We start from the raw sequence: 25,534 nt of genomic DNA, 5'->3' as shown, positions 1-25,534 counted from the left end.
TTTTAACTAAACTCAAAAATGAACTAGTCTGACAGCTAAAATAGAGCACCTAGGGTAAGTTCCAGAAAGAGAAGGTCTAAAGCTGCTCTTTATCACCAGGAAAAATAGAGGTCACTATAGCTTCCAGCTCCTTGGGAATAAATGTCCAAAAGAGACCATAATACTCTAAATCTAATCTAATAAGGGGTTCAGAGTTTGCAGTCATTCTAAAGGAAAATAGTCACATGTGTATAATTTTCTTATTAAACTTATATTATTAGCCAAAGGGTTCAAGGAGAAAAGTTTGCCATGGACCGAACTACGAAAAGTTAAATCACTAAAAAAATCCGTATTTTTCTACAACTGTTCTATATATACAGATCCAATTTGAGTCCCATCTCCCCGCAACTTTTTTTTTTTTTTTTTTTTTTTTTTAAAAAAAAAAAAAAAAAAAAAAAAAAAAAAAAAAAAAAAAAAAAAAAAAAAAAAAAAAAAAAAATTAAAGAGACAGGGTGCCTCATTCTGTTGCCCAGGCTGGAATATAGTGATACAATCATGGCTCACTGCAGCCTTGACCTCTGGAGCTCAAGATCTTCCTGCCTCAGCCTCCTACCACCCCCAGTAGCTGGGACTACAGGTGTACTCCACCATGCCTGGCTAATGTTTTTTTTTTTTTTTTTGTAGAGATGAAGTCTTGCTATGTTGCCCAGGCAGGTCTCAAACTCCTGGGCTCAAGAGATCCTCTCACCTCAATCTCCCAAAGTGCTGTATATATTTCAAATATAAACTGGTTATCACAGTCTCATGAAGTTATTAAATATACTTTTGTTTCTAAGTTCCCCTGCTCTAACTCCATAAAACACTTTATCCCACAGCTGGTCCTTCCTTTCTGTCCTTCCTCTTCCTCACTTTTTTATTAAGCCTCAGAAACAGCTCATTTAAACAATCTAAGAACTATTTCTATAGAAACAAGGTCTAAAGTTCTAAGTACAAGTCATAGTATAAAGGTATCAAGTTAGAAGGAAAATAGCCTCCACTGTGATAATCTACCATTGTGAAGGGTGGGTTAGCATTAAAAAGTCACTTACTTCTGCAGTTTAACATGCCAGTCATATAAACTGTCATTTATGAGTTCCACTGAATAAATCCCTGTTAAGATACAGAGCATGTTAGCTACTCTTCATTTGATCATATAACTATTACTATAGTATAAATGTATAAACTGAATAGTCAACAAAAGCTAGGAATTTTTCTCTTAAAACATGGAACGACTAAGCTATATAGTAAATATTACACCACTGCAGCTGAGTATCTTATGCCCTTAACAGATCATTACAGCCATCAATTGAGAAGATTCTTTAATGAGTTGAAAAACTGCTTACCATTTAGTCTGACTGAAAAAAAAAGATTATGCAAAATCATAGGTACTTAAGACTTTTCTTCCATGAACATACATTTCTACAAAGACGGAATCCTTCTACGTATGTTGTTTTATAATGTCTCTTCAACTTTCAGGGACATTTTTCCAAGTTAGTATACCTAAATCTATTCACAATCTTTTTAATGACTTTCCAGTAGTTTATTTTATGGATATGCTTTAACAAATTCCACCCAATATCTGGTTTTTTTCCTATATAAACAATGCTGAAACAAATGATTACTTAACATTTAAAAATAAAACCAGTATTCAAATGTTTGTGCTTTATTAGGTTTCTACAGATAAACTTTTAGACTTCTTACACAAAAAACTGTAAGGACACCCACAATTCTAATAAGTCAGAAACAAGTTTGGCTTATCCTGCACACTACAAAGCAAGGGTTTTTCCTTGTTTTTATTTTTTTAAGCAAGTTCTAATTAATTTTGATTTGTTCATACTAAGAATTCTTGAATGGGTCATAATGTTTTTTTGTTGTTTTTTTTTTTTTTTTTTTTTTTTTGACAGTCTCACTCTTGCCACCCAGGCTGGAGTGCAGTGGTACAATCTTGGCTCACTGCAGCCTCCGCCTCCTGGATTCAAGCGATTCTCCTGCCTCAGCCTACTGAGCAGCTGGGATCACAGGTGCCCGCCACCACACCCGGCTAATTTTTTATTTTTAGTAGAGATAGGGCTTCGCCATGTTGGCCAGGCTGGTCTCGAACTCCTAACTTCAGGTGATCTGACCACCTTGGCCTCCCAAAGTGCAGGGATTACAGGTGTGAGCCACTGCACCCAACCAATGCTATCTTTTCAAATTAAAGTTTGGCTCATTATTTAATACTATTAGAATCTGTAACAATATGAGAATTTTACCTCTAGTTACGACAGATTCCATAACATTCAAGTCATAATGAGTAAGAATACTCAAGTCAAACAATGAAATAAAAACTTTAAAAACCTACATATTTTAAAGGTAATAACATAACTATCTCTACAATAAGAGTCGATTATCTTGCTTTCAAAAATGGGGGGGCGGAATCATAGAAATCAACTTGGCAATCATTCTCTGTACAATGAAATGTATTACTCTTATTTACTTTCCAAGCAATATTGCTCATGCTTTCGCCAGAAGATAAAAATACATGTAAGAGTTCACTCTTTTCAAGAAGAGGACAAAATTCCAATGGACTTATAAAAACATTTTTTAAAAATCCGAAAAACAAGTAAACTCATCCTATTTTACTCTTACATCTTTTGGAACTTGATTGCATTTGAGTTTCACATTCCTAAAATAAAGCTAGTAAACATTTCCATTTCTGTCCAGTTTTAAGAAATGACATTTATAATCTGACAATAGAAAAGAGCAGAAGAACCATAAGGAGAGCAGGGATCCAGAGATCCTTACCTGTTTTATAACTCTGTGATCTGTATATGTCCCTGAGCTCTTTCATAAGTCTATCTGAAGCTTGCACTGACCCAGACACTGCACCCTGAAACACAAAAGCCACTGTTTACCAGGGTCTGCTGAGCTAAGTAAAGATTTAAGATATTTCAACCTGATCTAAAAGATTACAGCAAAAATGGATCACCGTTCAACTTTTTTTTTTTTTTTTGGAGATGGAGTCTTGCCCTGTCGCCCAGGCTGGAGTGCAGTGGCTCAACTGCAACCTCCGCCTCCCGGTTCAAGCAATTCTTCTACCTCAGCCTCCCAAGTAGCTGAGACTACAGGTGCGCACCACCACGTCCAGCTAATTTTGGGGGGTTTTTTGTTTTTTTTTTTTTTGGTGGAGACGGAATTTCACCATGTTGGCCAGGATGGTCTCAATCTCTTGACCTTGTGATCCGCCTGCCTTGGCCTCCCAAAGTGCTGGGATTACAGGCATGAGCCACTGCACCCAACCTCAACATTTTAAGAAGTAAAAAAAGTCCAATTAAATGAAGCATTATGAAGTTTCAAGAGGATATAAAACTAGGCACAAGTCTGGTTCATTTCCTATTTCTTATCGTGTGAAAAAGTCTAGTCAACATGTCCAGACCACCATGGATTCCACAATAGTATAGAATTCAGTATGAGTCTATTCCAAACCCCAGCAATTACTATAAGACACTCAAGGTGACACATTATTAACTAAAATACAGCTCCATTCATTAAAAAAAGTGACTTCATAAAAAAAAAAAAAAAATGTTAAGTCATAAGACTGCAAGCAAGAATATTACACAGATGGTCTAGTTCGCACATTAAGACACTGAGAAACGTGTGTCTACATGCGACTGGTTTTAGTTTTTCAGAGCAGGGACATCTCTAAAGATGAAAACACATCGATATCTTATCGTAAGACTAAATATAAACGGAACTATTTTTTGGTCACGTGAAATTAAAGATTTTAAACATTGCACTATACTTTGAAGGGGAGGAAAAAATCAAGTTTCCTAGCTCATTTCATATCTACAAAATAAGAGAAGTTTTTCCTATCTCTAAAATATGAAGAGTACCTAATTCACATGGTGGCTATGAAGACTAAATGTGAAGATATATGAAGTATAAAGTACTTGGCATAGTATCGGTCATGCAAAGGTGTTCAATAATTTATAGTTGTTTTGACTATAACTCAAACTGGAATTGATCACAAGACACAAAGTACAGTTATCATTAATTCAAATGACACAAACTTTGTTTTTTAAGTAATCAAGATATTGGGGCCTGACTAAACTTCTTTGCTCTACTAAAAATTATAAATTAGATTAATATAGAAATAAGATTGAAGGAGGGAGAGTAATCTACCTGTTTTCAACATTTGGCATCTACTTACCTAACAATTCATTCCCTGTTTTCGGGAACCTGTGCCCAAGACAAACTAACTGCTACACAGATTTCATGGAGTTGGTCAACAGCTCTAATATAAGGCAGGAAGTAGTAAGTGTTCAATCATTTGATGTTTCCCTACTCTGAACATTTTATATATATACACATCATTTTCATTTATTTTTGATAGCAATCATCCAAAAGGTATGTACTATCTAGCCGTATTTTAGAGTTGAGGAAAGTGAAACCATAAAAGGTGTGTTTGTCACCAAACTCAGTGTTCTTTTCACATCCGGCTGCTTCATGTAAAAGAGATATTAAGTTGTGGCCGGGCACGGTGGCTCACACCTATAATCCCAGCACTTTGGAAGGCCCAAGCAGGTGAATCACTTGAAGTTGGGAGTTCAAGACCAGCCTGGCCAACATGAGGAAACCCTGTCTCTACTAAAAATACAAAAATTAGCCAGGTGTGGCGGTGCACACCTATAATCCCAGCTGCACGGGAGGGTGAGACAGAAGAATTGCTTGAACCTGGGAGGTGGAAGCTGCAGTGAGCTGAGATTATGCCACCACACTCCAGCCAGGAGACAGAGCGTGACTTCATTTAAAAAAAAAAAAAAAGATGTTAAGTCAAAAGAGAAAAATTACTTTTGGTTGGGTCAGAGTAGGACAGACCAAAGTCTCCTTCACCAAGGAGAAAGAACTTGAATTATATTTTGTAGGAGAGAATGAATTTGAATATACAGATCCCATGGGAGGAAGGTAAGCAGAGAAAACAGCATAAACAGGCCGGAAAGGGGCACGTACAGGGATCAGCAGGTGGTTCCAGGATGTGAAGAGCAGATGAACAGGGTAAAAAGTGGCTATCCATAGATAAGAAATGTAATCTACAGCAACAAAACATATGACTAAGGCTAGGCACGGTGGCTCTTGCCTGCAATCCCAGTACTTTGGGAGGCTGACATGGGAGGATCGTTTGAACTCAGGTGTTCAAGACCTGCCTGGGCAACACAGAGAGACCTTATCGCTACTAAAAATAAAAAAAAAACTAGCCTGGCACGGTGGCACATGCCTATAGTCCAAGCTACCTGGGAGGCTGAGGCAGGAGGATTACTGGAGCCTGAGAGATCAAGGCTACACTGAACTATGTGCCACTGCACTCTAGCCTAGGTGACAGAGCAAGACCCTGTTTTTAAAAACGTATGACTGAGTCCACCACTAAGGCAGGAATGGAGGAGGAGGGCAGCTGAGGTCGGCATGTTAATGAATTGCCTTATTAACTATAATTATTTAACCACAAAAGTCCAGGTTCTACATATCTACACACACTTACATTTAAATGGTCTTGCCTTTGAGTCTTCCTAATTTTCTCTAATATTGCCAAATTTTCTTTTTCAATTCCTTCATCCTCTGACTTTTTCCCACTAATAGGCTCTTCTTCCTTCATCTCATAGTGATCTAAGTCTTCTATATCCTGCAAAAAGAAGAAAAATGTTAGCTTATTCAAGCTATTTTTCTTCAGCAATTTCTTATGCCAAAATAACATTAAATTACTCTTGACTTAATGAGGGACAAGAAACAAAATATAGCTATTCTATGGGGAGAGAGAAAAAGTCCCCCCCATTCCATTCAAGAGGCTCCCACCTTTTATATCCTATATTTTATTTAAAAGCTAGACTCTGGGTAAAGCAGATTTAAAAGCTTTACAAAATCATAATTATTACCAAATAAGCCATCTTCTAAATCTCCTATTAAGAGGAACCTTTAAAACAGTTTAGCAGCAGGTGTCAAGAACCCAAAGTGTTCTTAGTTTGTTCCAGAAATTCAACTTCTAGAATTGTATTCTAAGAAACTAGTTTAAACTGTAAACACTAATTTAGGCATAAAGACACCTATTTCAACCTTGCAACCACAAAAGCAAACACAAAATCTGCATGTGCAAAAATAGCAAAATATTAAGAGGCCACTGAAATACTAACATAGCATAATTTCTCCTGTATCGAAAAACTTTAAAATGAAAAACAGAACACAAAAAAGAAAGAATTTCAATTATGCTGAAATAAGCACAGAAAAAGGAAGACCAGAAGAACTTATATTGAAATATTAATTTCAGTTAATTTTAGTTATCTCTGGAGACATTTAATGCCTTCCCCTAATTTCCAAGTTTTATGTAGTAAGCATCTATTGACATTTATAACTAGAAAAAAGGTTAGAAAAAGAACTTTAGCCGGGCGCGGTGGCTCAAGCCTGTAATCCCAGCACTTTGGGAGGCCGAGACGGGTGGATCACAACGTCAGGAGATCGAGACCATCCTGCCTAACACGGTGAAACCCCGTCTCTACTAAAAAATACAAAAAACTAGCCGGGCGAGGTGGCGGGCGCCTGTAGTCCCAGCTACTCGGGAAGCTGAGTCAGGAGAATGGCTTGAACCCGGGAGGCAGAGCTTGCAGTGAGCTGAGATCCGGCCACTGCACTCCAGCCTGGGTGACAGAGCAAGACTCCGTCTCAAAAAAAAAAAAAAAAAAAAAAAAAGAAAAAGAACTTTATCTCAGGTCCTCAGGAGGCTGAGATAGGAGGATCATGTGGGCCCAGGAGTTTGAGGCTGCAGTGAGCTATGATCATGCCACTGTACTCCAGCCTGGGTGACAGAGCAAGACTATCTCAAAAAAAAAAAAAAAAAAAAAAAAAAAAAAAAAAAGAATTTGAATACCCCTAGACCAGTATCTTTATTCACATCATTCTGCTCCCTCCTTTCCCATACTATTTGTTCTTACACATATATAAATCTATGCAGAATTTAAATCCTAACTTTTTGCAATTACCTTACTTCTCTACTTCAATTGCCAAAATCTCTAAAGGAGTAGTTTATACTCATCTCGACTTTTTTCTTTCCCAAGCAGGCTAATTCACTGACTTCTAGACCAGGTTAATGACTACCTTCTATCCATTCAATAGGCCTCCTTTTTGGTTTATTTTTTTATTTTTTGAGATGGAGTCTCACTCTGTTGCCCCGGCTGGAGTGCAGTGACAAGATCTCGGCTCACTGCAGCCTTCACCTCCACAGCCTTCTTTTTGGAATGCCATCTCTTCAAGCCCTATTAATGTTCTGTTCTCACTCAAACTCTGCCCATGACTCCATACTTCATGGAGCTCCCTTCTCCCTGTGTGCAACCTTTCAGCACCAATCTTCCATCCTACACGTTTTTCTCACAATTCTCACAAATGCCTTTAGCCTATATTTCCTCCTATACCTTCAACCTCAGTCATGCTCCCATCCACAAAACTACTTTCCCTGAGTATTAATCAGCACATCCCAAACAGAATTCAACATTATCTTTCTAAAATATCCTCAGCACACTATTCCGTGCTTAAGGCCTTCCTATCAAAAATCACACCAAATAGAAACACACCTGTCTCGAATTCAAGACTTTTAACCATTTGCCTTTTCTAGCCAATCTTGTTTTTTCATGACTTCAACACATCAACACTCCTTCTCAAAAGAAAAGTATCCAATGAACCCAAACACACTATGTCCAAGGTTGTTCTGAGCCTCTTCCCATATTATTTTAGGAGCCTAGAATATCTTCTTTCCAACTGTCCTAATCTGACATCTCCAAAGTCCATTCTCCTTCCTTTCTAGTTTTCCCTCAATGTTGCAGCCCCTTGTTTATTAGCTTGTGAGGGGAAAAAGAAAAAGTTCATGAACTTTAGTACAATGGCTGCTTCATGGTATACTGGACCCACAGAAAAGGTTTAACGTTTTCATGCAGTTTATTCCACCTAAGCTAAACTGCATAAAAACATTAAAACAAATTCTTATTCTAACTGGACAATTTTAAGAGTATTTTACTCCCAGACTCATAAAACAAGCCTATACCCAGGAACAGTGGCACACGTCTATAATCCCAACACTTTGGGAGGCCAAGGTGGTCGATCACTTGAGGTCTGGAGTTCACGAGATGAGCCTGGACAAAAGAATGAGACCCTATCTCTACAATAAAAAATGTTTAAAAAGCTGGGCATGCCTGTACTCCCAGCTACTCAGAAGGCTGAGGTGGGAGGATTGCTTGAGTCCAGGAGTTCAAGGTTGCAGTGAGCCACGATTACAGTACTGCACTCCAGCCTGCGCCACAGTGAGACCCTGTCTCAAAAAACCAAAACAAGTCTACAACACTGCTTCATTAGTTCTGAAGCATTCTAAAAGTATATTTTAGATTAAAAATTTCCAAATTAAGAAAATAAAAGCATACATTGATTATAAGACCCAAAACAGAAAAAAAAAAAATTTTTTTTTTTTAAATCAAGATCATGGAATCCATATATCTTCTATTTGGTCAACGCAGAAACAAAGATCTTTGTTCTGAAGTTTGATTTTAAATGCAAAGTTTCAGAGCTTGAAAACATCTAAAATTATATCCATGACTGACAACTGGCCTAAGCTCAATGTCTTTGGAATGAGCTCTACTAAATTTGCCATGATTTAAATGTGCTCCCTCCAAAATTCAGGTGTTGGCCAATGTGATATTAAGAGGTAGGACTTTTAAGAGGTGATTAGGCCAAGAGGGCTTCTTCCTCCCTAATGGGATTAAGGCCCTTACAAATGAGGCTTCACACACTGGACTAGCTTGCTCTCCTGCCCTTCTGCCTTCTACCATGTGAGAGGATGCAACAAGAAGGTCCTCAGACACCAAATGTTGGTATCTTGATCTTGGACCTCCCAGACTTCAGAACAGTGAGAAAATAAATGTCTGTTCTTTATAAGTTACGCAGTCTCCAGTATTCTGTTAAAATAGTGTAAACCAGATTAAGACAAAATTCATTGATGATTTTTCAATGAGAGACAGTTTCACTACTTCTGGTGAGTAGTCCCTAAAATGTTCTCAAATTCTCCTTTTATGCAAACGAAGTTTTATAAACTCAGTAGTTCCTCTTCCTAAATATAACCAAATACAGATTAAGTAGTGATCAATATTAAATATAAATATAATTTTAGTGCTAAATGTTAAGAGCTTTTGTTTTCCAAGAAATCAAATCCAAAGAATTCAGATAAATTTCCTCAAAGGCATATCATTAAAGGTAAAGCCAGAGTTGGGAAATTATATTCCATTCCAAATACAATGTGCTTTCAATTATTCCACATTAATAGCAGTCTATAAAAAAGATTTAAGAATTACTCAAATGTTCAAAAATGAAGACATTTATGAACTCTTATTTTATATAAAATACCTACTTCAGCCATCTCTTCTTCTTCTTCCTCTTCTTCTGAAGTCACTTCTTCTGTTGTCCCATTCTGAAACAAAGAATGAATCTGCCACGGCTACACAGAACAAATATGCACAGGCTGAGTATATTAAAGACTGGTGCCATAGCTTTAGGGACAAACTCTCAACCAACTGTCACTGCAGTCCCACTACCAGTTTATTAAAATTAAAATGTTTATCTTTAAATCCAGCTTTGACTAACAAATAAGTTATCAGCTTTTAAAAATGAAACAATTTTGAACAATTCAACTTAATGGATGCCTCAGGAATAAAGAAAAGCAATCAAATACAAAGCAAAACAGAAAAAAATGTTAAAACATAATCTAATTTAAAATAAGAAAACATTTTACTTGTACGGCTGTGTGCCTAAGATCAATGGCTTATTTAAAATAAAATCTCCCAAACTACCGATTCCTTAAAATAGCTACCTTTTTAACTTTGGAAAGCCTGAATTATTACATAAATTCAATTGTCTTACATTTTGAAAGGTCAGATGTGTTATTGATAGACATTTCACAAAACTAAGAATTATGAAATGACCACCTCACTAAAAAGCAAATTTTCTTTTTAAAAGCATTTTACTACAAAATACTTCTCTACAAGACACAACTTATCAATTTACACAATTTACAATTTATCAAGTTCAGAAATGAATTTGATGGGGTTTTAGGAAGGGCCTTCATATTCATTTTTGGCAAAGTTCAAAAGATAAGCTTCCTGGCCAGGACACTATTTATACATGCATCTTTAACCATGAAGGCCAGTTCAGGTTAGAACACAGAATATGTAAAAGATCAAGAAACTAGGATCCAGAGATCAAGTAAGACCAACAAAGGTCTCAGCAGTATCTAAGCATCTGTTATTAGATACTCTGATGGAATAATTCTCAAGAAAAACAAACCCATGATCACAAAGGGTATTAGAACTCTTCTGGATTAGTCAGCTGGAGAATTCCATGTAGATAAACATACCTATGCAGAATTAATTTGTATTTCCTTTAAATCTGCATCTCTTTAGACATTGTCTTCTAAAAACTAAATGGAAAATGGAAGCAAGCAGCTTCCAAAATGTAATTCTCCCCTTTTTCATTTCCCTAAATTGTTATATTCCAAGTCAAACTATTCTGGGTATCTAAAGACTATATACCTAGCCTAAAAGTCCCAAAGAGTTTGGTTGCATCAGTGATTGAAAGAGCATTTTTGAAATGCCAATTTCAAAGCTGACCCAGAGAATCTGTTTTTCAAAAGTTCTCTGAGGTGATTATCACATGCATCCGGGTCTGTCACCATCAGCCCAGTTACTATCCTTCATTTTAAAATGAGAAAGCTGAGCTCCCACCACCTCAAAAAGGGGAAGTAATTTAATCAAAACAAAAAGTGAGTTAAGCTTGGGAAGTCCTAAGATGAATTTCATTTCAAGATGTGGCCTGGTCCTCTTTTCAAAACCCCATTGAAATGACAGAATTTTACAAAAAAAGAGTAAGTCTGCTGCAGCAGCAGAAAAACAACAAATACAAGGAGAATACTCTTAGTGAACCAAAACTATAAGGACATGCTGGAAGATACAAAGGAGATGGAATCAGACTGCTGGGCTTGAGAAAGTCACAAATTCAATCCAAATAATGGAGGGACCACTTTTTTTCAGAAGAATCAGACATTCTTTACTGTACTTGTCTCATCTACAGTTGGTAAGGATCACTCTCCTAGATAGGAACTCTATCTTGATGGCCTCTATGAGTCTCAAAACCAGAGAGAAAAGACAGAGTGTTTGAATATAACTCAACGCAGCAGCAAAATCTTCTAACAGACTCGGCCTCTTCCTTTTAGCTCAAGAGCTAGAAAGCTCACCAGCCACCACCTCCCCATCCTCATGCCACAGGAAGAGCACAGGTCTGCAAACCAGGAGGGGGAGGCCACAGCAGAAAAGAGTGACAATTCTGAAGACACTCAGATCAACAACGGATACTGATCAATGGTATATCTCATCTATAAATGAAGAGATAACCATGTATCACCAGTGAGCTGAAGAAAATTAGCAATCTGAAAGGAAAGTGCCAAGTCAAATAAGCACAAATGATCTGAAGCATTACTAATGAAGGAAATAAATAGAATTTTAAAACCTAATTGGGATCTTTAGTAGTAATTGAGAAGATACTGCATCCACAAAATAAACAGATTACTATGCAAGCACAATTCTACAAAGTAAAAATAAGATCCCCTCTCCCACCACCAAAAAACCACTTGTAGAAGGGCCACAGTACTATGCACTTGACCCAACAAGGCATTTATGATTAAGAAAACCAAACAGTGACATTCCCTTAGAACAGAGAAAAAAAGGAGATGGGGGAAAAAACAGAAGAGACGTAAGTAAGAGAACAGTTCAGGGACATCAAAGATATAGAGATCTAACATTCATCCAGAGGATGAAGGGGAATAAAAAGAAAGAAAAGAGATAAGTGCTGCTGAGCTAAATAAAGACTTTAGAATATTAAGTGGCTCTGAATGCCCCAAAGGAATACTGAAGGCCTGACACAGTGGCTCATGCCTGTAACACTTTGGGAGGCCAAGGCAGGAGGATCACTTGAGCCCAGGAATTTGAGACCAGCTTGGACAACATGGTGAAAACCCATCTCCACAAAAAAATTTTAAAAATTAGCCGTGCATGGTGGCAGAGCGCACTTGTAGTCCCAGCTACTCAGGAGGCTGAGGTGGGAGGACTGCTTGTGCCCAGGAGGTAGAGGCTGCAGCAAGCCATGATCACATCACTGCACTCTAGCCTGGGCAAGAGAGCAAGACCCTGTTTCAAAAAAAAAAAAAAAAAAAAAAGGAATACTGAAAAGTAAAACCCCCACACTTTACAGTTACAGAGAAAATCATACCAACTACCAGAAAGAAAAAATAACATAAACAGAAAGAAGTAAGAATGAGATAGGCGTCAGACTTTTCATTTGTAACAAATATCAGAAGATAGAAGTGTAAATAACTGGGAATAGACTCAATTATGAACTCAGAATTCTGTATCTAGCTCCATCAATACAGGAAGCATGTCTGTGTATGTTCACCTCCAGATTCTCCACACCAATGTGGAATACTTTATACAGAGTCAGATATTTGTTGAACAAATGATAACAGACAGTAAGTATTCAAGGGACGCTCTCCATACACATCCCTGCAAATGCTTTCTAGGTAAAAACAAAACAAAACAAAAAAACAGGATATTATTCAGAGATATACTTGAGGGGCAGGGAGCAGGAGACATAATACAAGAAGCAACAATAAGCAAAGACAACATTAACACCAATAGTGAAATCTAAACGATTGCTGATAATGCAGCTGAAAGGTCACAGGCCATATTCTCTGACCATATTGATGCACTAAAAATAACTGAAAAGCCACCTGAAAATGCTTTTTAAAAAGTTTTTTTTCCTAGATAACTCTTGAGTAAAAGAAGAAATTGATCCTCATGCCCTTAAGTATGTACCCCAGAGAAATGCTGGCACGGGGTACAATGAAATACAGACAAGAATGATCACAGCAGCATTCGCTGTTCCTAACAACACAGGAAACAACCCACATGTCTGTATCTAGTCAAGGGGATAAATGGTAGGGTGTATTCAAACAATGGAATAAATACAGCAATGCAAAACAACTATAGCTACACAAAATAGGAACAAATTTCACACACAATGTTGAGCACAACAAAAATGAAATAATACATATAGTATGATTTTCAGAAGTTCAACAATAGGCAACACTACACTGTATTGTTCAAGGATGCATACATGAGTGATAACACTAGAGAAACGTAAGGAAAGATAAGCGTATAGAGGAACAGTGATCGGGAAGAAGCCTGCAGAAGGTTTCCACAGTGCAAGCAATGTTCCCTTCTCTTCACCTGGGTGCTGGCTAGGTGTTGGTTTCCAAGTATTCACTCTAATTATGTGTTACACTAAGCTTATGTTTTACATATTTTCAATACATTTTATCTCTCACAATAAAAAGTTTTAATAGTATGGCAATGTGAATGAATGATGGAATAAAATTACTTGGAAAATAGATTTTAAAACTTGTGCAATAAACTCAAACAGCACCCAAAGAAAATGTATACCCTTACATGTTTGTTTAAAAAGCAATTTAAATTACATTAATCCACTACACCAGAAAAAGCAAAATAAAAAGGGGAATTAAGACATAAGCAAAAAATGAAAAAGAAAACACTAGATTTAAAAAATAAAACTAAAGGAGGATTCCTTCGCAAGACTAATATAATAAAACAGCCGAGCCTTCGAAAAGTAATCAAGATAAAAACTTTTGAAGTGAAAATGGCATACAGCCACATGTGAATATGATGCAACAGCTTAGAAGTATACATAAAGCGATCATTTTTTTTTTTTAATCTACAGTTACTAAAACTGAAGAGGAAAATCTGGAGACCAATACATAGAAAAAGGAAAAAGACAGTCAAAGACTCATCCTCCAGATTGGAGTTTTATTTAAACCACCGTTTCTCAACCTCAGCAATATTGATATATTGGGCCAGACAATTCTTTGTGGAGGGTTCTCCCGTGTGTTGTAGGATGTTTAGTGACATCCTCTCTACCCAAGAAATGCCAACTGCACCCCCTACCATGACTAGCTGTGAAAACCAAAAATGGCTCCAGATATTTTCAAATGTCCCATGGGAGGCAAAAATCTCCAGTTGAAAATTACTGTGTAAACTAGATCTACATCCTAGATCTTAGAAACAAAGATGTAAAGCTTTCAAAGTCAGCCCTGCATACCCTTGATACTGAAATAAGAGCCTAAAAGGAAACAAACTATAAGCTTAATACAGAAGTAAAAATCCAAAAATAAAATATTACCATATCTATTCTAATGGTGTTTACTATAGAAATGCAAGGATGATTTAAAATTAGGAATTCACAAGTTAAATTCCTACATAGAATCATGGGCATAATCATGAAAAACCAGCTAGCTCTCTATGCATTAAGGCCATGTGATATTCAGTGAAAAACACAAGCTGCAAATGTCCTACAGAAGGAAAAGTGAGGGGTCAGGGGCAGTGGCTCACGCCTGTAATCCCAGCACTCTGGGAGGCTGCGGGCAGATCACAAGGTCAGGAGTTCGAGACCAGCCTGGCCAACATAGCGAAACCCCATCTCTACTAAAAAATACAAAAAATTAGCCAGGTGTGGTGGCGCACACCTGTAATCCCAGCTACCGGGGAGACTGAGGCAAGAGAATTGCTTGAACCCAGGATGCGGAGGCTGCAGTGAGGCGAGATCACGCCACTGTACTCCAGCCTTGGCGGCAGGTGAGACTCCAACTCAAAAAAAAAAAAAAAAAAAAAAAAAAAAAACTGGCCAGGTGATCATAGATGTTTATAAAATATCAGCTGGCTGTGGTGGCATGTGCTTGTAATCCCAGCTACTCAGAAGGCTGAGAGGCAGGAGAATCACTTGAACCCAGGAGGCGGAGGTTGCAGTGAGTTGAGATCGTGCCACTACACTCCAGCCTGGGCAACAGAGAGACTCTATTAAAAAAAAAAAAAAAACACAGAAGGAAAAGTGAATACTGAACACATATTTCTCCCATTTGCTCTTTGTCCTGAGACTCCACTAAAATTACGGTGAAGAATAAACACACAATTACAAAAAAGGAATGCGGTTACCAGCAGACGAGAACTCACCTCTAGACAATGACAGTAAATGGAAAATGGTTAATTAATGGAGCAAAGCCCACAAAGGTGGAGGTTAGGGGGATATCGATAACAAGGAGGCAAATTTATCTCACAGCACCCTGAAGAGGCTCTAGACTCAGACACTAGGTACCCCAGAAAGCGAGACAGATAGGCAACACTGTAAACAGATTAACAAAAGCCTATATACAGAATACATTTTCCAGGCCCTGAAACACTGTTCTACCACATCTCCTTAAGCAGAACCCAAGCAAACATACATCCACCCCAGGCAAGAAAACACAGATTTCATATCCAGAGGAATGGAGTAGTTCCAGCCACCATTTATGATTGCACCAGGAGATAAGATAGAGGGGTAGGGAATAACAATTGGGAATCAGCCTAAATTCCCACTAAAAGCTATCAGTTGACAAGTCTTGGCCACGAAGAACTCCCAATCAGTCTTTCAGTTTTTTTTTTTTTTTTTTTGAGATAGGGTTCCATTCTGTCACCCAGGCTGGCTGGAGTACACTGGCATGATCACAGCCCACTGCAGCCTCAACCTCACAGGCTCAAGTGATCCTCCTGCCTTAGCCTCTTGAATAGCTGGGACTATAGGCAGGTGCCATCATACCCACCTAATTTTTTATTTTTGTAAAGATAGGGTCTCAATATGTTGCCCAGGCTGGTCTTAATTCTTGGGCTCAAGTGATCCTCTCATCTCGGCCTCCCAAAGCACCGAGATTATAGGTGTGAGCCACCACACCCAGGCTCCCAATCAGTCTTTTAGTACCTCTCTCAAATATGAACAAAAAGGGGAATTAAAAGACTACAAATGATGAGCAACATAGAATACATACTTGAGGAAAGGTTTAAAAAAAAAAAAAAGACCAAAATAAACTAAGAAAAAAAGTATTAAAGAAAAAAGAGATGCTAGGGAGAGGGTCAAAGTATCAAAATAGCTCCTTAAAGACACTTATGAATATATTACATCCATAAAACAAAAATAGAATATGAATAAAAAATAATCAGTGAAGAAAAGGTTCCTAGAACTCAGGGCTCGTCCTTGGATGGGCCCATCCCACAGTGAATCTGGGTGGGCCCCGAGACTCACTTTAACCTACAGAATTTGGTAGAAATGATATTGGACCTGTTCCAGATGTAAGCCTTAAGAACACCTGGCAGTTCCACTTCTGTGCTTCCGGAAGCCAAAAATAGGAACTGACTATCCTCTTGGAGAATGAGAAGCCACACGAACAGGCCTGAGAGGATGACATGCTACGCAGAGAGGCCAGATGAAGAAACACCAAGGCAGCAGACCTGTGGGCGAAGCAGCCATCTCAGACAATCCACTACAGCTGAGCATCCAGATGACCAGTCCCTGTCACCATCTAAACCACACAGTGAGAGGTGCCAAATGAGACCAGCAGAAAACCTGTCCAACTAGCCCCAGTTAAGTCATACAATAGTGACAGGCAAATTTGTTGTTTTATGCTATTAAGTTTTGGGATAATTGGTTAAGCAATAATAAATAAAACTTAAAGTTATGACTGTCCAAATAAAATTTCCAAAAGTTGAAAGAAAAATATTCTAGATTTTAAAATTAAAGAAAAATAATTCAGAAATAATATGAGATACAAGACTCAAGACAAGAGGTCTAAAATCCCATTAACAGATACTTCAAAATGAACAAATAAAATGGAAAGGAGAAAGTTAACAACAAAAATATGAGAAGATTCAAGGTTCCAAATTTGAAAGAGCCTATCCATAAGCCTATCCATTTGGTGTACTCAGTACAATGAGTGAAAAAAGACCCACACTAAGTATAATGTTGTGCTGTTTCAGCACACCAAGGAAAAGACAAACTCCTAAAAGCTTCCAGAGAGAAAGCCATACATAAATGACTGAAACTCAGAATGGCATGAGGCTTCACCACCACGACTGGTTAGAAGACAACAGCACAGACTTTGAAATTCTAAGGTAAAATTATCTTCAACCCAGAAATATATAATCAACCAAAATATCAATCAAGTATGAGGGAGGGTAGAATATAACAGAAGTGAACATTGATGGGGATGTGCTATGCACCAGGCACTGTTTTAAATGGTTTACTTGTACCAACTCATTTAATCCTCATAGTTCCCCAAAAACATAGGTACTAATACTATTACTGGTTCTCCCATTTTGCCAATTCAAAATTGATGCACAGAGCAATTAGGGAATCAGCCCAAGGGCATACAGCCAATAAGTAGCAGAACCAAGATTCAAACCTATCTCGGTCTGGCTCCAAAACCCAAACACTGGACAGTATTTTTTCAGAAGCTACAGCTCAGAAAACGTACTGCTCCATGCTTTCTTAGGGTTTTACCTAGTCAGGCAAAATGAGAAAGGGTAAGCCACAAAAGATGGCATGAGATCCAAGAAACAATGGATCTACTGCAGGAGAGCAGATGAGAAAAACCTCAAGATGGCATCTGCACAGCCAACCCAAAGAAAAACCTGCCAAGATGGGCAAGAGGAGCCAAAGGCTTCAGAAGAAAGGGAAACCTCACAGAAAGGGCTACAACATAATTTTTTAAATTAAAAATTACTATTATGAGGAAGATACTGCAAAACTAAAAGCTGCACCAAGAAAGGAAATATCCTATCCTAAATATTCTAGAAAACTTGGCTTTACTCTACAAAGTCCTAATGATAATTAGTGATTACTTACATGACTAAAGATAATATTTGAGGAAAGGGAGGTGAGTGGTAAGTGGGTGGTATAAGAGCTAAATTATCATGTATTATAGTAAAAAAATAAATAACTGATGCCTAAATAGGTAAATTCAGAATGAAGTTAGTAGTGGTCATGAACTAGTGGAAATTTCTGTTGCTTGCAGGAGATAACATTTGGGTTAGTTCTTAAAAAGCATAGACAGACTTAAGGAGATGACATTTCCAGGTGAAGGAAATTGAATAACCAAAGACAAACAATGAAAGAAGCAAGAGCATTTAGGGAAACCAGCAATATTAAAAAAAGGTGGTGGTAGGGAGAAGGGCAACTATTTGCCTGTATAGTAAATACCAGCAGCTCCAAAGAATGTAAAGTTTATTTTTAGTACCTAAAACAGAACAAACAAAACAATAGGAACAAAAAAGAAACTAACTTCTAAACAAGTTGAATAACAAAAAGAAAAATCATCCTAGTTTGACTTTTGCTTGAGACAATTTATTTTAGCTCTTGAACGCTAGAGAATTTTTACTTTACCTGACCCGTGGGTAGTGGTTGATCTAGCATCTCAACATCCAGGTGCTTAGGAACGTTATATAATCTGCAGAGTTCACATATCAACCACTTCAATTGCTGACGAAGCTACAAAACACATTTCAGTAAATAAGCATTATGTTAAAGAGCCCTTAGAAGACATCAATAATGTTATGACTACTGTAATCAATCCAGTAGGAAATGAAAAAGTTTGTTACTGCTCAACTGCAGCTTACAGATTTAAAAGGTAGTCTTTAAAATATTTTCAGGATCCTCTAGTATAAGAAAGTTACTGTGGCTTGGGGTATAATCACTACAACTGATACCTAGCAGAATGACAATAAGGGCAGAAGAAGGAAGTTCCAGACATTGTCCAATTTCTCACTGCTAACCTGTTTTCTGAGAAACTTATAACTTCAGACAAGAGAACATTAATGCATTAATGAGGCTACCAAAAAAAATAAAAATTAAAAAAAAAAACAGAAAAAATAACCCAGACACACACAGGCAGTGCTGTTACAGATGGATTATAAAATTATATATTCTAGACATATTCATTTAAAAGTACAGAAGCAAATGTGATCTAGTAGACAGAGCCTGGCAATCTGATAGATGACCCTGGATATCGTATCTAATTCCCTGAGTATGAGTCTGCCCCATCTGTAAAACAAAGAAGTGAAAACTTTCCCAGAATGGTAAAGATTAATGAAACCTATAAAACACTTGATACTTAGTAGGTTCTTAAGTGTCTGTCTAAAAAATAACAATAATTCACTAGGAAAACTGCAAAGAATAACTGTAAATTTCCATGTTTAAGTCCAGATTGTTTTGTAAGCATATTTGCTTTAAACAAATAAGCAAGGTAAATCATGTGTACAAGTATGGTTTTCATTGTTTAAAATGTTTTTCAATGTATAAGGTGACTCAAATGGGATCTAATAAGGCAACTCACTTCACTCAGTCGGGAACAGTTTCCTAGGTGGCTCTGACCAAGAAAAGAGATGAAGAGAAAGAAGCAGGTTTACAAAGGACAAAGAAAGACGACACAGGATTAGAATGGGTTAACGAAGCAAAGAATAAGCCTTCCCAAAGTGGACAATGGAGCAAATGGAAATGAGGAAGGTTGAATGGTAAATTAGGATCCAACAAAAATCTTCATGCTTAAAAGGAAACCAAGCTCCAGTGTGGATTTGATATCCACCCAATATGCTCTATTGTGTGCTAAGTGCATAATGAAGATGACACAAGGCGATCTGGACACAGACCTAGACACTCTGACCTCTGGCACATGAGGGGCTCCAGGAGTGCTGGGGAGTGAGGCAGCAGGGTAGTGGAGTCATACCAAGCAACAAGAAAGACAGGGTAGTACATTTTCCAGGAATTTCAATTTTCTTCCCTTCCCCCACACACCAAAAAAGCATTTGAGGGATGGGAGGAAGAAACTGAGATCACAGAGAAAATTGTAAGAGACATTCAGAAGGTCAGGTCTTAGAAAATTACTAGTTTGGTGGGGGGAGGTCAGAGAACGATAGTATATAAAAGAACACTACGACAGTTCCCAGGTTTAGGCATGGGGGACTAGTTGGATTATTTCATTTTTTCCCCACTCACAATCACAAGGAGAATTATCGAGGAAAAACACGGGGCTGATAGAGTGCTAGGAGGTGGGTAAATGCAAATTTAAATGTCATCATTTTGAACACCCATGGCACTCCAAGTGAGATTCCCTAACATATATGATATACAGACAGATATATGGGTTTGAAGCTGGAGATAAATACAGATTTAGGAATCCCTAGAACAGAGATCATGACTAAAGTAATGGGAGTAAAAGATTACTCGGAGAAAGCACAGAATGAGAAGAGAAGAAAGAAGTAGGCCAAGGAAGAAGAGATCGGAGGAGACCAAGGCAGGGTGATAAGATCAAAACAAGACAGTAACCCGATGAAAGTTCCATTAGATTATCACAATTATCACAGAGCCTGACACAGAAGCCAGTATTTTTTTAATTGTGTTCTACTATTAAGTTTCCTGTACCCACCAGGAAAGTAAAAAGTATAAACAAGCATATAGATTGTTTCACATTGTATACTAAAGGGGCCAATTATACACAATATTTTATGCCTTGCTTTTTCACTTAATGTATCTTAGAACTTTGCATATGCTCTTATGGAAAGACTGGCTGTTTTTTTTTTTTTTCTTTTTTGCCTACAACAGAATATTCTATTGTAAAACTATACACTATAATTTTTATTTAACCAACTCTTTATTGGTGGACATTAAGAATGGAGGAATGTTTCAACAAGGGAACAATCAACAGTATCAAAATACTGCAGAGGGGTCAATTTGGGGACTAAGAGAGGTGCCACTAGTTTTGGCAACTAGGAGATAAATTTTAGTGCAACAATGAAGGTACAATCCAGATTATAATAACTTCAGTGAAAAAAGGTGAAGACATGCAGCTTATTCTCTTAAGAAACTAGGCTATGATAAACTGGCAGAGGCTGTAAGAGTGGGAGGTGAGTTGTTTTCTCCTTCATGTAAACATACTCACTTTTTAAAAAACTAGGCCCAATGTTATATCCTATTTCATTTAACCTTATGAACATGTTTACTTAATATTTTAGACACTGAAAAGTAACTCATTTTTGCTATTATAAAACCGTTATCTTTAGATCTTCTGAAGCAACTTCCTAAAAGGAGGTAGCGGTAACAGAACTATGTCTGCCATTCTTTCCCATCAACCCCCTTGCTGGGGATGTAAACATGTGTCCATCTAACTTTTAATTTTTACCTCTTACCTTCATGGCTCTCCATACAAACCTTAACTCGTGTGTGTGTGTTTGTGTGTGTATATATGGAGAGAGAGAGAGAGAAAGAGAAAGAGGGTCTTGCTATGTTGCCCAGGCTGATCTCAAACTCCTGGGCTCAAGCAATCCTCCCACCTCGGCCTTCCAAAGTGCTGGGATTACAGGCATGAACCACTGTGCTAAGCCTCAGCCTTAACTCTTAAAATATTTTTTTTTGGAGACAGAGTCTTGCTCTGTCGCCCAGGCTGGAGTACAGTGGCACAATCTCGGCTCACTGCAACCTCTGCCTCCCAGGTTGAAGCAATTCTCCTGCCTCAGCCTCCCAAGTAGCTGGGATTACGGGTACATGACACCACACCTGGCTAATTTTTGTATTTTTAGTAGAGATGGGGTTTCGCCATGTTGGCCAGGCTGGTCTTGAACTCCTGACCTCAACTGATCCACCCGCCTGGGCCTCTCAAAGTTCTGGGATTACAGGTGTAAGCCATCACGCCCAGCCTTCTGTTCTTAAGAATAGATGTGTTTACACCAACTATAACTTATTTTGACAAAAATCAGAGTTGAGACTCAAACTTCCTCAAATAGTTTTCCTAAGACTATTTACAGAATAATCTGTCCTTTCCTTATTAAGTTAAAATACCACCTTCACCTTACGCTAAATTCTCATTTGCATGACTCTGGTTCTAAATTTTCATTGCCTTTATCTGTCTGGAACAGGGTTAGTACACAACATTTTATTGAACATCTGGTTGAACAAGTCTATTTTTTTTTTTTTTTATCATTTACTCTTTTAAACGTTAGAGTCATTTTGTTAACTTCCAAAAATAAATCTGCTGGGATTTGTACTGAAATTTATTACATATATATACACACACACACACATACACATATATACATATGGGTATATATACGTATTATGTATTTTATATATACATATATGTATACACACACATACATATACATATTTTTTTTTGAGACAGTCTCACTCTGTCACCTACGCTAGAGTTCAGAGGCACAATCTAGGCTTACTGCAATCTCTGCCTCCCAAGCTCAACTGATCCTCCCACCTCAGCGTCCTCAGTAGCTGGGACTACAAGTATGTACGGCTATACCCTGCTAATTTTTGTATTTTTTGTAGTGACGGGGTTTCACCATGTTGCCTAGGCTGGTCTTGAACTCATGAGCTCAAGCAACCTGCCTGCCTCAACATCATAAGGTTCTGGAATTACAGGCATGAGCCACTGCACCCAGCAGAAATTACATTTACGAATATGAAGACATGGTGATAAGTGACATATTTATAACATGAGATCTGCTCATACAGGAACACAGAATGCAAATCTTTCCTTCCACTCAGCAAAACTGTTGTGTTCTTGATAAAAGTCCTGCACATCTAAGTTGATTCCTAGGTATTTAATTTTTGTTGAAATACTTGAAAAAATACTTTATCACTGTATCTTCTATGTGATTATAGCTAAAATTGTGGAAAGCTATTAACTTTTATGTAACAGACCTTTTAACCAGTAATCTTAAAAACTCTTTTTTCCGGTTGGTTCCTCTGAATATTTTTAGGTAACCAATCATGTCAGCCGAAAATAATGAGGATTATTTTTCTATAAAGACTTTATGATATCATGGGAAAATACAGTAATTTTCTTTTTTTTTTCCTGAGACGGAGTCTCACCCAGGCTGGAGTGCAGTAGTGTGATCTTGGCTCACCACAACCTCTGTCTCCCAGGTTCAAGGAATTCTCCTGCCTCAGCCTCCCAAGTAGCTGGGATTACAAGCATGTGCCACCATGCCCAGTTAATTTTTGTATTTTTAGTAGAGACAGGGTTTCACCATGTTGGCCAGGCTGATCTTGAACTCCTGGCCTCAAGTGATCCGCCCGCCTCAGCTTCCGAAAGTGCTGAGATTATAGGCGTGAGCCACCGTACCCAGCCAGTAAATGTGTTTTAAACTGATATAAAACAATATAGAATATGACCTCAACTATTTAAACATATGTATAAAGTTATATGTATTTTACTAGCAAAGAAAAAATATATACTGGTAGAAAATAACCATCATGTCAACAGTGGTTATATTAGGTAGAGAAATTATGGGAGATTTTAATATTTTTTTCCTGTCTATATTTTACTAATTTTTTCAACAATGCTTGCTCATGAGTTTTATAATCAAGAAAAAAAGTGTTAAAAATTTTTGTAACACAAAAGTTATATTTCTTTATATACTAAAAACAAAAATAAAACTTTATATTTGAATACCTTTGACTTTTGCTGCACTTACAGACCTTGAAAGAAAAGGCAATTCCCTCATACTAGTTCTGGTGTCATTCTCCCCATCTCTTCCTTCACTTCCACCTTGGTCTTTTTTCTGCTTCCCATCTTGGCTAGTGATCTCTACCCAAAATGCTTGATTTGGCTTAATGGTTAGATTTCAGGGAAAAAGAGATCCCTAATTCATAATCGAAATTAAGGTTATACATGTGGGAAATAAAAAAGAGAGACCAGGTAGTAAACAGAATTTGAAAGACAACAACAACAACAACAACAACAAAAAAAAAAACCTACTCTTTAATTCCTACAAGATTATAATCATTAATCGTGCTTTTATATCATATTATCTCTTAACATTTAATTTCTATATGTAATGTTCATAAGGAAAAAAGAAAATAGCTTGGCTTATTTTCTTACCGAATTGTTGTTCTTAGTATCTTCTAGACGTTCCAGAACTGATGTCAGATTTGGGTCATCAGAGTCCACAAACCATATTGGTGAAGAAGATGGATAGGATTCCTGTTTAACACAGAGACACCTATGTTAAACATTTACATACAGACTAACCCAAATATGCAATTAAACCACACCACTAAATGGCAAGATGACCACGGATTTAAACAAAATGTATGGGGGAAAAGACAACACGTTAAAAACCATGTGAGAGGCCGGACTTTTGAGACAGCTATTCTCCTTGCATAGCACTGTCTGTTGCTACAGCTCATAGAAGTCAATGATTTTCTTCAACATTGGTAGGCAGCCTCTAAAATGGCCCCAATCACCTTCACCTCCTGCCATTCACACCCTTGTAAACATTCCCGCCCCTGGACCTAGTGACTCACTTCTAACAAAGAGAATACAGCAAAAGTAATAACATCACTTCTGAGATCAGGCTACCAAGAGACTATGATGTCTGCCTTGGTCACCCTTCTCCTGCTTTTTCCATTGCTCCCTCTGATGGAAACCAGTTGCCATGTGATGAGGTGTCCTATGGAGAGGCCCACATGGCGAGGGATTATAAAAGGCCTCAGACCAAAAGCCATCTAGAAACAAAGGCCCAGTCCAACAGCCTGTGAGATAAATCCTGCCAACATCTACATGAGTGAGCTTGGAGACTGATTCTCTCCTTATCCTGCCTTAGGATGATCACAGCTGCCACCAACACCTTCACTGCCTGGTGAGAGGCCAAGTCAGTGAACCCAAGATAAATTGCACAAAATCCTGACCCACAGAAATGGTGAGATGTTTGTTGCTTTAAGCTGCTAAATTTGTTACAGAGAAAGAGAAAACTAATTCAAACACCATAAAATTCTAATGTTTTAACCTATCACACAAACGAAGTACTACCAAGAAATGCCATTACTACATACACACACACACACACACACACGCACACACGCATTTTGTTTTTAACCTCAAGACGGAGTCCTGCTCTGTGGCCCAGGCTGGAGTGCAGTGGCGCAATCTTGGCTCACTGCAACCTCCGCCTCCTAGGTTCAAGCGATTCTCCTGCCTCGGCCTCCTGAGTAGCTGGGATAACAGGCACATGCCACCATGCCAAGCTAATTTTTTGTATTTTTAGTAGAGATGGGGTTTCACCATGTTTGCCAGGCTGGTCTTGAACTCCTGATCTCATGATCCGCCCGCCTCAGCCTCCCAAAGTGCTGGGATTACAAGCATAAGCCACCATGCCAGGCCCATATCTTTTTAAATACATGTGATTTTTGAAAAAAGCTAACGAACTAAGCATTATGTGCTTTCACCCACTAACAGACATTTACTCTGTTACTTTGTATGCTTTTCTATTATAAATTGGGGGAAAACCATTATTATTATATATTAGCTTCAGAACAACTAGGTTCAGAACAACATGGAAAACAATTTTGCAGAAACATTTTTAGGAAACACTGCTTTGAGAACTATGATTTATAGCTGAAGCCACAGAAACTGAATATTTTTAAAGAATTTTGACAAATGTTCTTTTAAGAATAAGTTGTATTGATGGAGGACATCATTAATAATATACCTGGTCAATAATGGGTTATTTACTATTCTCATTCC

General features: G+C 37.8%; 2 protein-coding genes across 8 annotated transcripts in view; both read right to left on the bottom strand.

The window, feature by feature from the left end:
* Positions 1–25,534, bottom strand: part of FBXO22 (F-box protein 22) — a 278,566-nt gene that overhangs the window by 57,890 nt on the left and 195,142 nt on the right. The gene's annotated exons all lie outside the window — the stretch shown is intronic.
* UBE2Q2 (ubiquitin conjugating enzyme E2 Q2) overlaps positions 1–25,534 on the bottom strand; it is a 59,043-nt gene that overhangs the window by 23,654 nt on the left and 9,855 nt on the right. For 5 of the 7 annotated variants that reach the window (XR_007727688.1, XM_050799886.1, XM_050799887.1 and 2 more), the window contains exons 2-7: positions 23,891–23,992; positions 18,388–18,492; positions 9,431–9,490; positions 5,534–5,674; positions 2,803–2,887; positions 1,068–1,128 (exon numbers count right to left, since the gene is read on the bottom strand). Coding sequence is in view for 6 of the 7 variants with exons in the window: in XM_050799886.1 (XP_050655843.1) it covers positions 1,068–1,128; positions 2,803–2,887; positions 5,534–5,674; positions 9,431–9,490; positions 18,388–18,492; positions 23,891–23,992 (554 nt within the window). In the remaining variant the exon portion in view is untranslated. The remainder of the gene's footprint in view (positions 1–1,067; positions 1,129–2,802; positions 2,888–5,533; positions 5,675–9,430; positions 9,491–18,387; positions 18,493–23,890; positions 23,993–25,534) is intronic. The other 2 variants (XM_050799889.1, XM_050799891.1) reach the window with 2 other exon arrangements.

Source organism: Macaca thibetana, chromosome 7 (genome assembly GCF_024542745.1).
Source record: "Macaca thibetana thibetana isolate TM-01 chromosome 7, ASM2454274v1, whole genome shotgun sequence".
NCBI lineage: Eukaryota > Metazoa > Chordata > Mammalia > Primates > Cercopithecidae > Macaca > Macaca thibetana.
This window is presented reverse-complemented; position numbering and strand designations above follow the sequence as displayed.